Raw genomic sequence first — 15,546 nt, 5'->3', positions numbered from 1 at the left:
AAATAATAAGTATAAGAATGCCGGATCATCTATATGAATAAAACATAAAATAGTCTTAAAGACAAAGAATATTGCCTGAGATAAAGAGAGAGATTCATAATACAAAGTGAGGTAATTTACCAAGAAGATACAACAATTAGAAATGTGTATTGGGTTAATAACAGACTCAAAGTAAATGAAGCCAAAAAAAAAAAAAAACAAAAACAAAACAAAACCTTGACAGAATTGAAGAGAAATATGGATGATTCCATATTTGTAAAAGATTATTTTGATGTCCAATTTTAGCAATTCACAGAAATACTGGTCAAAAAATTTAGTAAAAACAGAAATGGTCTGAAGAACACTATGAAAGATCTTGATCTAATTGAGATTTTTTTTTTTTTTTTTTTTGCAGAAACATAACTTTTTATTACTTTCTACAACTAAATTAAATTTAGCTCTTGGACCCCCATTCCAATCAAGACAGACAACTTGAAATACTGCTGCCACGAAGGTTAACAGTCATTCTGTGTAGGGTTCACTCTTTTAGATAAATGTTTTTAGATAAATGTTTGTCCACTGTTTTCTAAGCTGGGGGCCAAGAAATAATTTAGTGCTCATGGCTGGCATTTTTTTTTTTGGCAAAAACTTTCAATATTTTATTTTATTTTTTATTTTTTTAATTTTATTTTGTCGATATACATTGTGGCTGATTATTGCTCCCCATCACCAAAACCTCCCTCCCTTCTCCCTCCCCCCTCCCCCCAACAATGTCCTTTCTGTTTGCTTGTTGTATCAACTTCAAGTAATTGTGGTTGTTATATCTTCTCACCCCCGTTTTTTTTTTTTTTTTTGTGTGTGTGTGTGTGAATTTATATATTAATTTTTAGCTCCCTCCAATAAGTGAGAACATGTGGTATTTCTCTTTCTGTGCCTGACTTGTTTCACTTAATATAATTCTCTCAAGGTCCATCCATGTTGTTGCAAATGGCAGTATTTCATTCGTTTTTATAGCTGAGTAGTATTCCATTGTGTATATCCATATGCAGGAGAATGAAACTAGATCCATACCTCTCACCGTATACTAAAATCAACTCAAAATGGATTAAGGATTTAAATATACACCCTGAAACAATAAAACTTCTTAAAGAAAACATTGGAGAAACACTTCAGGAAATAGGACTGGGCACAGACTTCATGAATACGACCCCAAAAGCACGGGCAACCAAAGGAAAAATAAACAAATGGGATTATATCAAACTAAAAAGCTTCTGCACAGCAAAAGAAACAATTAACAGAGTTAAAAGATAACCAACAGAGTGGGAGAAAATATTTGCAAAATATACATCTGACAAAGGATTAATATCCAGAATATATAAGGAACTCAAACAACTTTACAAGAAGAAAACAAGCAACCCAATTAAAAAATGGGCAAAAGAGCTAAGTAGGCATTTCTCTAAGGAAGATATACAAATGGCCAACAGACATATGAAAAAATGCTCAACATCACTCAGCATCCGGGAAATGCAAATCAAAACCACATTGAGATACCATCTAACCCCAGTTAGGATGGCTAAAATCCAAAAGACTCTGAACGATAAATGCTGGCGAGGTTGCGGAGAAAAAGGAACTCTCATACATTGTTGGTGGGACTGCAAAATGGTGCAGCCTCTATGGAAAATAATTGAGATTTTTAAAGGACTCTGTATGTAACAACTGCGAGATAAACATTATGTTCAAATTCACACAGTACGTTCAACAAATTTACAGTGTGATGGTCCATAAAGCTAGTCTCAATAAATTTAAAATTAGTGAAATCAAACAATGTATGTTTTTCAATCATAATAAAATGAAATTGAAAATCAATAATAACAAGCTAATAAGAAAAACTCTAAAATTTGAAAATTTTAGAGTTTAAAAGCCACATCCTTTTAAATTACTTAGGGGGTAAAAAGAAATCACAAGCAAATTAGAAAATGTTTGAACTAAATGAAAATTAAAATACAACATGTCAAAATTTATGAGATGCAAGTAAAATATTTATATAATCACCAATAGCTTCAAACACATATAAGGTTCTACCTTAAGAAATTAGAAATAGAAGAGCAAAGTACAGTTAAAATAAGTACAAGGAAGGAAATAGTCAAGAGAAGAGAAGAAATAAAAGAAAAAATACGGATAGATAATAGAGAAAATTAGTAATGTTAAAGGCTGTTTCTTTGACAAGATTGACAACATTGGTAAACCCAAACTAGACATCATGAAAAAGAGAGGAAACACAAATGGCCAATATCAGAAATGAAAAAGCAGTTATTACCAAAGACAATAGATTATATTATGAGCAATTCTGTGCCAATAAATATTACAAAATGAAATAGAAAAAATATATGAAAAATTTAACTTAACCAAAATCAATGCAAGAAGATATGCAAAATTTGAAAAGACTTATAGCTGTTAAAGAAATTAAATTTACTGTCAAAAGCTTTCCTATAGGGCTGACCAGTTACCTCAGTGTGTTAGAGCACAGCTTTATAGCACCAAGGTCACAGTAACAGAAGAGGATCATACATTGTGTAATTTGGGCAAACACTATAACTCTAATGAGAAAGAAATTGGATAAAGACAATACATGAAAAGAAAATTGTAGACAAATATGACCTCATGAATATAGGTATAAAAATCATTAATAAACATTAATAAATCAGATCCAATAATGTAAGAAAAGGATAATACATGATGACCACATAGGATTTATATGAGAAATTCAAGGCTAGTTTCCTTTCAAAAATCAATCAGTGTAATTCACCATATAAAAAAAGAAAAAAATTCATATGATCATTTCAATAGTTGGGAAATTATTTCACAAAAATTCAATACATATTTATAGTAAAAATGTACAGAAAGCTAGGAAGCATAGAAAATTTCCTCTATCTGATAAAAGGCTATATGAAGAACCTATAGCTAACAACCTATTTCATAGTAAAGACTGATTTTTTTCCCCACTAATATGAGAAACAAGGCAAAGATGTCTGCTTTCAGTGCTTCTATTCAACATTTTACCAAAGATTCTAACCAATGCAGTAAGACAAGAGAAAAAAATACAAGGCACAGAGATTGGAAATTAAGTATAAAACTCTTTCTATTTGCTTATAATGTACTTGTTTAAATAGAAAATTTGCAAGAATCTACAAAACTAGTGAGTGAATAAGCAAATTTAACAGGGGTTAGGATACAAGATTAATGTTAAAAAATGTGTCATATTATTCTATATTAGCAGTAAACAACTGGAAAATAAATTGTAAAAGTAATTCCATTTAAAATAGTTCCAAAAACTATATATCTTTTAGGGATAAATTTAACAAAAACATTTAAGACCTTTGCATTGAAAACTGTAAAGTATTACTGAGAAAAATTAAAGAATTTTTAAAAATATGGTTTGTGGTACATCAACTATACCTCAATAAATCTCTTTTAAAACTCAAAAAAATTGTACCCTTTAAATATTCACAGTTTATTGTATATAAGTAATACCTCAAGAAAGATGTAAAATAGATAAGTTGATAGATATACAGATCAGTAGTGAATTTTTAAAAAGTGTTATGGTTTCAAATAAACTTTGCTAAATAGTCCTAAATTTTTACCTTGTGCATCTATATCACATGTGTATGTGAATCCTGGCAGTAGGGCTTTTTAAACTAAGAGGAGTAAAATGTCAGTAGATTAAGTATAAATATCTAGTAATATAAACACTGGTTAATGAAACTCTATGTCTATAGTAGACATTTGTTTGTTTTTTAATTGTTTGAAATCAGTTAATATTAGATATTGTTCAAAATGTTCTTTTTGATTTTGTTCATTTCTTTCTTACTTTTCTGTTTTTTATTTGTTTGAAATCAGGCAATATTAGATATTGTTCAAAATGTTTTGGAATTTCAAGGATTGAAGGAGGTCATGGGGTCTAGTGTCTAAACAGTGAAGTATTATGCCTGCTATACCAAATGCTGTGGTTCTGGTCTCTCATCAAAGAGGAGGTTTATTGATCTGTTATAAAGCAAGTAACTTTTCATAGTAGAAAATGCAATCAAAGTACTTGATGTTATAGCTGACCCTATGCTTAAATGGATTATAACTTTTTAAAATTAATTTTCAATCATACAACTGTCATACAGTCCTTAAAACATAAAATTTATGTATATATAAATGACTAGCCAACTATGTGTTTCTAAAGCTTTAGAAATTAAAAAATATATATTAATAAATACCTTTTCAAAAAGATATAATGAAAACTGTGCTATTTTAATGTTCAATAGAATAAACAAAACAATTAGTGGTTTCTTTGCAGAGTTTGAATGTGGAATTGAATGAATCCTTTATATATAAAAATACATAAATCTTAAGATATGTCTCATACACTCAGGCTAAATAGTAAAAACACATGTTGAAAAAATGCCAATTTATTTGCATAACCACGAGTATACTTAATGAACAATAACAACACTTATTATTTTATTTCATATTTTATGTTAAGACATGGTACAATGTTAAAAGAACAACTGGTACTTAAACACATATATACGTGAGTGTGTGTGTGTGTGTGTGTGTGTGTGTGTGTGTGTATGTGTGTGTGTGTGAGAGAGAGAGAGAGAGAGAGAGAGAGAGAGAGAGAGAGAGAGAGAGAGATTTCTCTTTCCAGAAAAGTTTTAATGTGCAGACTCATGCTTATCATTTGAGACAGGTTCATATCCCATTTTACCTTTAACAATTTTTCTAACTCTTTCGAAGTACTTTACAAAAGGATTTGTTGTTGTTGCTGTTAAACATTTGGGAAGGTTTGCCAATATTAATCTCCCAAACTTCTAAACTTTGCAAGACCTGGAGATCCTTGGAAAGTTTCTTTGTAATAAAGAGAATCATTATCAAAAGGACCTGGTGAAACAATGCAGTTTCCATTCATGACTTCCTTCTGAGTTTGCACCACGTTCTCATTGCCCAGGAACTTGTGCACTGCCAAGGGAGCCTCCCTCCCCATGGTGAGCAGCTCCTCTGGTGAGCAGCATCAAGAACTGTCAGAGACAGTGTATACTGAATAATTGATAAGCGAGAGTCCCCTGACATAGGTTTGACAGCCATAAAATATGAGTTTTGTGATTGCCTTTATGTTCAAACTCAGGCCCTGACTGAGAGAATATTATTTCTAAATGCCAAGCTAAGGAAAATTGTGGAGATTTTCAGTAGGTCCTTCTCTTATTAGTGTTTGAAGCAATTATAGAGAGAATGGGTCAGTGCAATTTTCCCCTTGCATTGAGAAAGTCTTTTCTTGCTACTGCATTTTAACTATTCAAATTCAAATCAGCTTTCTCATCACACATGTTCTATTTGTGAAAGACATTGCAAATAAGTAGTGCCCCCCCCCCAAAAAAATCCAGTTGCATATCCAGTGAGTCATTGCAATTTGTTACAAATAATGTGGTATTAAATTAACAGGTAGAATCAACATACTTCTTGCTTGTTTAACTTATTGGCATTCTGATATATTACACATATATATCTTTTCCCTCTGCTAATGATATAATCTCTTACAGATCTATGGAAAATTAGATATAAAATATATATGAACACTTTTACACATATTAGACATCTCTTAATGAACAAATATTTTTCGTGAATTCAGAAATATCATTATTGAAGTATTGTATTTAGTGAAAAACAATGTTGAGTTGGGTATTGTAAGAGAACTTGGAGCGGGGAGGGAGCAGAGATGCATGTAGAAGGGAGTTTGTTAATTTCAATTTACTGGCTTGATGGAAAATTCCTTTTTTTCATCTTTTGTTTTACACTCACAACATAGCCACAAAGCTTTATCCGTGAATATTAAGGGAAAAGAAGGGACTGTGACTAGACAATGCCAGGTTAAAGAAAATTGACAGAACATCTTTCTAGTGAGAACAATGAAGATGAAAAATGTGTTGACATTCTTTTTATAAAAATTATTAAAATTAGAAGTTCCCATTGACCACTGGAAATGATCCAATGCCCTTTTTGTATCCTATGACATATAATCAAGGGCACACACCATTACAGATCTCTCTAGATCAAATTCCCCAAATCCAAAATGCAGAGAGGGAAGGTGTGCGTGTGTGTGCTCACGCATGTGTGTGTGTATGTATAGGGAGTTGCTTTAAGAATTAACATATGCTACAAATTGAAATCATAATCCCAAAGAACAACTTTCCAGGAAATAAAATAACTTAAAATAAATCATTTATTTTCCTTAATGGAATAAAAAGTACAGCTACTCACCTAACTTCTCAATGGAATAATATCGCTGCTTACTGTCCACACGCACTGTCTCAGCATAAGGGCTCCCAACACCATAACCAATAATGTAACCTCGCACCACAATGTTTGGGTTCAAGGGAGGCGTCCAACTCATGATGATGCAGTTGGTCTGGGGCCTCACATGAAGAGAGCTTGGCTGATCAGGAACTTGAGACTCTAGAATTAAAAAAAAAAAAAAAGCATCAACAGCATGTCCTGTAATAGAACCCGTTGGATGGCAAAACGTCCCATTTAAGCAAGACATAGTATCATACTCCATAGATGCTCAAATAATGCATCACCTATGGCCTAAGTCCCTTCTTTTTTAGCACATAATACATTTCCCATGTTTGATTTGGCTTCCACAGAATTTCTTAAGCATAAGAGAATACTGAATTCCTTCCACAGGCACTGTAGCATCGTGCATCTTTATTCAAATAGTTTTCTTCTTTTTTCCCCCCGTAAGTTCCTTTTCTTCTTAGGTATCATTAATAAAGTGTAGAATCAAGGCAGATGTAAGAGTAATAGAATGAGAAATTAGTCAAAAACTGTCTTACCCAAAAATTATTACTCTGATTAACTAAAAACAAAAACCTAAATGTAACAGTTCTTTCTTAAGAAATTGTCAAGAGAAACAGTTTAGGGCCATGATCTGCTCAGCATAATCAAGACGGTGCTTGGTCCTTGGTTTATTGCATCTATGAAAAATGCATTTATTATTAAAGGAAAGGAGGCAATGGCCTGTATTAAAACCACACAGACTTTGGAGCTGTGCAAATTTGGTTTAATACTGCATTCTGTCATGTTCTAGTTGTGTGTCCTCATGAAATTACTTAAATTCTCTGAGTTTCCCTTCAGATTAAGATGATATTCCAAGTATTGATCAACTCAGAACTTGAGCTCTGGAAATAAGAAAGAGCAGAGTTAACATCTGTACTGGATACTCACTAGCTATGAGACTGTAGACCTTACTTATTCTCTCTAAGCCTCATTTCCCTCATCTGTAAAATAAAGGTCAATGAAGATTAAGGTTAGTCATGATTTTGTATGGCATTGAGAAGATTTAATGAGATAATGTATAAAAACACTTTCATTCAGAGTAGCAAATAAGTACTCAACTGATGTTAGCTATTAGGGAGAAAATTTGCATGCTACCTGACATACATTTTCTTTTAAAGAGATTATGTATGGAAAATTCATAAATTAATAGTAAATTAACATTCTAATTTTTACATCATCATTCCTCCCTATGATCCTGTCCCTAAAAGAATGATTTACTTTCTGGCCACCGATAATTATTCAGTTAATAAATATTTATACAGCACCTATTATATTTGTGATGTGGGACTAAGTACCTATGATGTTCAGGATACAGGAGAGAGTGAATATGGCAGACCTAAAACCTGAACTCTTGCAGTTTGTGGTCTAATGGGAAAGATAGGCAAGTGAAAAGGCAGTTACAACAGACTATGATAAATATTTCAATAGGCCAAATACAGGCACATGGGGCCTGTTCTTTGATAACCAAGGAAGTCTTCTGGGAAGCAACGTGGGAAGAATGTACCCATCCAAATTTCAGTAGTCCATTAAGTGCCTAACAGTTCCTGGTAATTGACAGGTACTCAAAAACTATAAGTGATTTGAGAATTATTCAAATTATTATGTTCATTATTTCTATCCCAAATGAAAATTTCTAGAGGTAACATTTTCCAAATTATGCAAGGGAACTTGATGACTAAGGGTAATATTGCATTTTTTCCCCAGTGTAATAGCGAAAGCCTATTCATTCCCCTCCACCAACATTATCCATATTCAGTATGCATACTTCTAGCTTAAACAATAGATGGAAACATGTCTTTTATTAAAGTTTTTAAAGTAGCTACCATACCAACAACTTTTCAAAAGATTCTAAAGGTGTTACATCAACAGAATTTTCTAATGATGCTTTTTTTCCCGTAAAGATGCCCTTTTGTGAGCAAAAAGGGACAAACTATTATTTTTCTGCCCCAAAGAAACCTGTGATATAATATGCGAAGGCTTTATAAAAAAATATGTCTCAAAATGTGGGTATAAACCTTAACAGCAGAAACACAATATTTGTGAAGTATTTCCCACTATAAAAAAAGTAATAAAAGAGATGAAGGGGAAAGATTAATACTTTTCAACTCTATTGCCACAGAGTCTCACCAGTGTTCTTGAAATGTAATGGGCTCTTGAATCAATTTTGTTTAACACGTTTGAAGTTTTTGCAATAATTATTGAAACAACAAGATAATTTGCCTAACTTTATATTAGGAAAATAAACTAGGTGCTATTCAGACTTTCTGCATTTATGAATTTGAAAAAACAATGTGACAGCATAATGATTTGAATGATAATATTAAACATTGTTTAGAATAATAAGATAAAAACTATTAAAATATTTTCAGAAGAATAACCATTTCTTCATATTTCTGCAAACCATAAAATAGTTCTCTTGCAAGTTAGTTAAGTTAGTACCCACAGAATTTCATTCATTGGAGCTTTAAGTATACCATGGTAATGAGTACACCAACTGGCTCTTGAGGAGGAGCTATTAGTACACAAGACTCCTTTTTATCCATCATGGCATACAAACAGTTTCAACCCTAGGTGCAAACCTCAAAACAATTTCTAACCTTATAAAAAAATAAGGGTGTTCCTAGATAAAAAGTATATGCTGCCTCTCCATCTAAATTTACGATAGGCCTTTATCACTCAATTAAGATCATAGGCCCAGAAGGACGGTACCTATCAAGGCAGTATTAGAACTAAGCCATTCATAATATGTGACCTCATCACAATGATAACTATGTAAGGAGATGGTTCATAATCCAAAATAGCCAATTCACGCCACCCACTCACTTCTTCATATAAGATAGAAATAACAGTTTTTCTTTTATGCTGAGTGAGTTTTCTCTAACACATATGACCTTAAGGATTATGAAAGTGGTTATTACTGGAATGAATTATAAAACATCAATTTAGAAAATTTGCTGTGGAAGGTATGTGGTATGAGTATTCTGTGTTTTGGGTCTGAAATTGAAATTTGTCGCTCGGAAGTACATGAAAGATTTTACAAGTATGCCTAAGACAGTGATTGCATATATAAACTTTAGAGGAGTATTAGAGTGATAATTGAGATAATTTAAAACTGAAAAGGGCATTTTGCCTGAAATATCCAAATTAAAGAGGCCTCAAATTCCTACTGGAGTCTGAATTATCAAGATAACTAGGTCAACTGCCATTTTAGGGTATGCTATGAAATTATGGTTTCTTTCTTGGTTTAATTTGGTTCTAAAACAAATGTTATTTTTGAGTGATGATTATAGGTTTATACTAATGAATAATGTACACTAGGAAATTTATTAGATTAATCCCTGTGACATTTCAGCAATTGCTGTGCTCCTCCTGTATACCAGTAATAGTTTTCAATGCTAAAGATAAGACATTGGGGGAGGAAAGGTCAAAAAAATCCTAATAAACAAACAAGGAAATCATGAGATCTTGGTAAGTGCTGGACTCATGGGGCAATAACTGACTCATTAAGGACGTTTCCTCCATTAGCACCTAAGGTGAATGATCAGAAAGAGCCAGTCAAGTGAACATCAGGGTGGTGATCTTTGTAGGCGGAGGGAACAAATACTGCAAAGCCCTACTGAAAGAATGAGTTTGATATATGAAGAAACCAAAGAAGGTCATTGTATCTGTAATATGGAGAGTAAGTAGGAAAATAAGATAGATAGTCAGCCAGTGGGAATGTAAAATGATGCAATTGCTATGGAAAACAGTTCATAAAATGACAATGACATTGTGAATGACAATTCACAATGACAGTTCATAAAAAATTAAAAATAGAATTATGATATGATCTTGCAGTTCTCTTCTGGGTATACTTCTATACCCCAAAGAATTGAAAACAAAGACTCAAACAGATATTTGTACACCCAGGTTCATAGCAGCATTATTGACAATAGCTGAAAGGTGGAAGTAACCCAAATGTCCATCAACAAGTGAATGGATAAACAAAATGCGGCATATTCAGCCTTATAAAAGGAAGAAAATTTTGACACTGGCTACAGTAGAGGTGACTTTTGAAGTTATGTTACGTGAAATAAGCCAGTCACAAAGGAACAAAAAACTGTATGGCTTCATTCATATGAAGTACCCAGAATAGTCAAATTCATAGAGACAGAAAATAGGATAGTGGTTGCTGGGGGCTGGGGGTCGGGGAAAATGGGAGGTTAATGTTTAATGGGTACAGTGTTAAAGTTTTTCAAGATGAAAAGAGTTCTGGAGATGGATCGTGGTAATAGTTTCACAACACTGTGAGTGTACTTAATGCCACTGAACTATACACTTAAAATGGTTGAGATGGTAAATTTTATGTTATGTCTGTTTAAACACATTTTTAAAAGTTAAAGAAAGAAAGAGAGAGGAGAGAGAGAGAGAGAGAGAGAGAGAGAGAGAGAGAGAGACACCTAGGGACCAGATCACCATAAGCAAGGAAATTCAAGGTAAGTCAGAAAATTCAATTTTATTCTAAATTCAATGAGAAGAGACTTATGATCTTCCCTTGGCAGGAGTGGGAAAGGTGCAGTGTGAACTAACATATGTTTTTAAAGGATCACTCTATTTTTCAGGTGAAAAGAAATTTGGGAGGGGACATAAAGAGAAACAGGGAGATCATAAAAACGCTTTTGCACCTGTCTGGGTGGCTGTTGTGGAGATGAAGTAAAGTAGATGATTTAGGCCATTTGAGAGGTATAGTCAACAGAGTTCTAGATTGCATATGAGCAGTGTGGGAAAGAGGAGACCCAATCATAGCTCATAGGTCTTTGACTTGGGCGACTGGTGGATGATGAACTGAGATAAGAAAAGCAATAGAGTTTTCTGCCTGGGTCATATTAAATTTAAGATGCCTATTACTCAAATCTGTGGGGATATCAGAGACAGGTTGAGTATGTGGTCTGGATTTGGTGAAAGGTCATGTCTGGAAATAAAGATGTGGAAACCATCAGCATAAAGATGGTATTTAAAATAAATGTGCATAAATTTACAGAGTATGTGTCTAAATACATAAAATGCAAATACAATCATGTTATTGCTCTATTCAAACCCTCCAAAGTGTTTCCATAACACATTGTAAGGCCAGGTTCTTTACAATGGCTGAAGAGGCCATATATTATCTCTTCCTCTCCCCCGCTTACCTCTTCAGCCTCTTTTACTATTATTTTCCTCTTTGCTCCCCTCGCTCCAGCCACCTACTCTACACTGGATACTCTGTTGTTCCTCAAAGACCCCTGGGAAACTCCAGTCTCATAGAAATTACATTTGCTGTGCCTTCTGCCTGGGAAGTGCTCTTCCAGATATGGTTCTTCTCTTACTCCTACAGGTTTTTGGCAATTAATTTCCAATTGCAGCCTTCCCTGATCACTATATATTTAAAATTGTAATCTTCCTCTGCTGTGTTTTGAACATCCCCTCCAAACCTTATGCTAAAACTCTATCCCCAATGTGGCAGTACTGAGAGGTGGGGACTTTGAGAGGTGATTGGATTATGAGGGTTTGGATCTCATGAATGGATTAATACACTCATGGATGAGTGGGCTAATGAGTTAATAGATTAATGGGTGGTCATGGGAGTGGAACCGGTGGCTTTGTAGGAAGAGGAATGGAGACCTTATCTAGCATGTTAGCATGCTCAGACGCCTTCACCATGTGATGTCCTGTGCCACCTTTGGACTCTGCAAAGTGTCCCAACCAGGAAGAAGACCCTCGCCAGAAGTGCCACCTCGACAATGTACTTCCAAGCCTTCAAAACTGTAAGAAATAAATTTCTTTTCTTTATTAATTACCCAGCTTCAAGTATTTAAGAACAGCTGAAAATGGGCTAAGACATTCTCTTATCACTCCTAATCTCCCTTGATTTTTTACCCCATAGGAGTCATTACCACTTACTGTGCTGCTTATTTAATGTGATTATTTCACTACTCTATGTCTCATCCCCTTCCATGAGTTCTCTAAATTCAGGATTTAGAACAGCTCAAAAATATGAGAGTAAAATCTATATTTCCTATAAGGTTAATACAAGTGTCATTATATTTAACTGTCATATATAAAATTACCACAATTCTTATCTTATTCTCTCTTCATAAGATAAGAATTTTAAGGGAAAAAAGGAATGACATAGAAATAAAAATAGAGTTTTTAAAGTTTTTTTCTCCTAGGGACCAGCAAAATTCATCTCTGCCCGTTCTAGCTAATGAAAACGATTGCTTCTGGGTACCGTCTGCTGTGGAAGACACTGCCAAGTGGAGTCAGGCAGTCGGTACATTTGACAAATACATATTTGTTCGCCATTTAGTGTGCTGCATTTTATGAGTCATTTTGTCAGAGTTTTGTTCCAGTCCCTAATAGCCTATATTTCTTTACAGCGAATTACATAAGGCAATTGATACACTCACACTCTGTCTTTCCAGGCAGGTCTGATACATGCTTATGTGTCCATTTCCATTGGCAGGGCTTGTTGTCACCAGTGGACACCATTTCCCTTTAGGCCAGCCATCTATATAAACTTTGAATGTTATTTGTTTGTTTATTGTAGTAGATGACTCCTTCTATTCAACACTGAACTCTACCTTGCATTCTTTTACCATTCTACTCCCTACCATTTTCTCAATGTTAACTTTTTAATTTACTTTAAAAATATAGATGTAGCTAAATTCACTCAGTGGTCTACAGTTCCACGGGATTTGACAAATACATAAATTTACGTATGTATCACTCCTGTCGTGAAACAAACAGTTCTATCACCTCCAAAATGTCTTCATGCTGCCCCTTGGTGGTCTAGCTCTCCTTCAATCCCTCATTATTCATTTTAATAATGAACTTTAAAACTTCTTTCCTTTACAAATGGAATATATGTTCTTCTGACTGATCTTATTTATTTTCAGCATTAAATATTTTAAAACTATTGAGGTTTTTATTCTGATTCCTAATAACAATAATAGCTAAAATGCATGGAGCCCTACTATGCATGTGTAACACTCAGCATATTAATTAATGTAATCTCAAACATTTTTCATATAGTTCATACGTTTTAGCTGTTCTACAAATTTTATATTTCTTATCTGAAGTTTTTACATTTCCATGTTAAGATCTGTAATTTTAACTACATTTTATCTTTTCGTTTACTTTCAATATGTATATTCCTTCCATCTTAATTGTTTCACATTGACTAATCTTATTATTCCATTATTTTACTTTATGTTAGGCTACTTTGATTTATCTTGTCTTAATTTTACTTTTTCACTGCTCCTAAAGTTGAGAAAAGAGGTAGAAATTTAAGGGGAGTGAACAGGCACAGTACTCTTAAGGGAAATTTTGACAGCTTTATTTCTTTAACACCACTTTGTTTCTTTAACTTTTTCTTTATTTCTTGAGCTTTATTTCTTTAACATAGGAATTGTAATTCTGAAGAATGTTTCCTAAATCTAAGTCAATTTACCAAGGAGATCTAGGAGTGGGGTATCTTCCCTGTATCCTCCAATTCCTGATAGCAACAAACATACCTAATGATGATAAACATAGACTACTAGAATGGAATTGTCCTCTCAGTCCCAGTAAATAATCTGACATTCTTCTGAGGAAATCATTTATCAGAATCTATATCCTCTCCAACTTTACACTCTGGCCTTGGTTTACACTAGTGATAAGCCAGTGGAGAAAAAGAGAAAAACAGAAAGTAAGATATTCCTAAGGGAACAGGCCCTCAGTGTTATGCCCTGAGTTTAATCTTAACAAAACCATGAAGATCCTTCCCTTCCCTGATTCTCTCTGGCTTAGGGAAACTACAAAATCCTAATTCCAGATTACTGATAGGGTGAAATCAGACCCTTTTTGTTCAATGGTTGGACAAACACAAGCTCCATCTTTTGAGCCATTAGGAAGTTAAGATACCTATCCAGGGTAGCAGGTTAGTGTGTCAAACAGAATGCAGGAAAAATACAATGAACTTTAATCTTACTTAGAGACTCCTGACTTCTTGAAGTGATAGAACCCAAGACTGACTGTCAGAGCAAATACTGTTGATGTGGCTTTCTAGGAGCAGCTGTGGAAACAGAAACCCATCCATGTCTGGGAGACTTACTCTCTCACTTTAGAGTCCAGGAATACCAGCTTCAAATATCATAAAACTTCACTAGAATCTTGTATCTTTCTACCATGATGCATTCAATCAGCTACCTTACATTGGATAGGCAAATCTCCCCATCCTTGGCCATTCAAACTATAATTCCTATTCTGAATGGCACGGTGTGTGGGGCAGGATTGGTGCGGGGGCGGGCCTTAGTTCTTGCTAATGATGCACTACAGAAAATTTTCAGGCTTATTTTCCTGGAAGTGGATTCAAACTCTACTCTCTTAAAACTGCAGACCTACAGTATTAGTTTTGTTCAGAACAAACACACAAAAAAACACGCCACTGTATCTTTAAAATCTTATGTTACGTTGATCTCTAGAACACTAGGGCTTTCATTTTAATATTTTATATGAGGAAAAGGGGATGCATTTCTATATTTATGAAAAAAAAGCAAAGAGTAATGCATGTTTCTAGCTCTCATTTGTCTGTAATTTTTTTGACTATAAGAATGGAAATCAGTGAATCAAACTGTGTAAATCGTATGCATTTCACATAAGTACAATAGGTATAAATGTTCATATATTCACCCATCACTCAATATTAATTGAACACCTACTATGTAAGAGGCACTGTGTAAAGCACTGGGAAGTTCGAGACAAAGCATGGTTGTGTTTTTGTAGTCTTCTGAGAAGAGTGTGACCAATATTCAGATAGAGTATGCCCAAATGCTAAGAGGGTTTAGAGGAAAGACATCTGAATGAAACTCAGATGACAGAAAGCTCCCTAAAAGTAAAAGAGCCAGTGAGTTTCAAAGGACAAGTAGGTCTGAGATATATGTTAAAAGACTCTCAGGCAGAGGGTACATTAAGTCTAAAAGCTGAGGAAGTGCACCTGAAGGGAAGTGTAGTTGTGCAGGCAGATGTGACGGAACATCAGAACTGAGGCTGACAACAGGACCACACTGAGAAAAATCTGAGCAGCAAAATGACATCATTAGATCTGGTTATGAAAAATCACTTTGGCAACACTATGGAGTCAAGAGAAGAGGGGAACAAACTGGTGTTAAGAGACAGTATCAACAGGTGTGA

At 34.0% G+C, this 15,546-nt stretch overlaps 1 protein-coding gene across 1 annotated transcript in view; it reads right to left on the bottom strand.

Annotated features, from left to right (window-relative positions):
* The window catches only part of DCC (DCC netrin 1 receptor), a 770,973-nt gene that overhangs the window by 166,276 nt on the left and 589,151 nt on the right, over positions 1-15,546 (bottom strand). Inside the window, exon 16 of the mRNA XM_063076686.1 lies at positions 6,280-6,474. Coding sequence (XP_062932756.1) covers positions 6,280-6,474 — 195 coding nt within the window. The remainder of the gene's footprint in view (positions 1-6,279; positions 6,475-15,546) is intronic.

The sequence above is a fragment of the Cynocephalus volans genome, chromosome 13, assembly GCF_027409185.1.
Source record: "Cynocephalus volans isolate mCynVol1 chromosome 13, mCynVol1.pri, whole genome shotgun sequence".
NCBI classification, from domain to species: Eukaryota; Metazoa; Chordata; class Mammalia; order Dermoptera; family Cynocephalidae; genus Cynocephalus; species Cynocephalus volans.
Note: the sequence above shows the minus strand (reverse complement) of the source record. Positions and strands in the feature narration are given on the sequence as shown.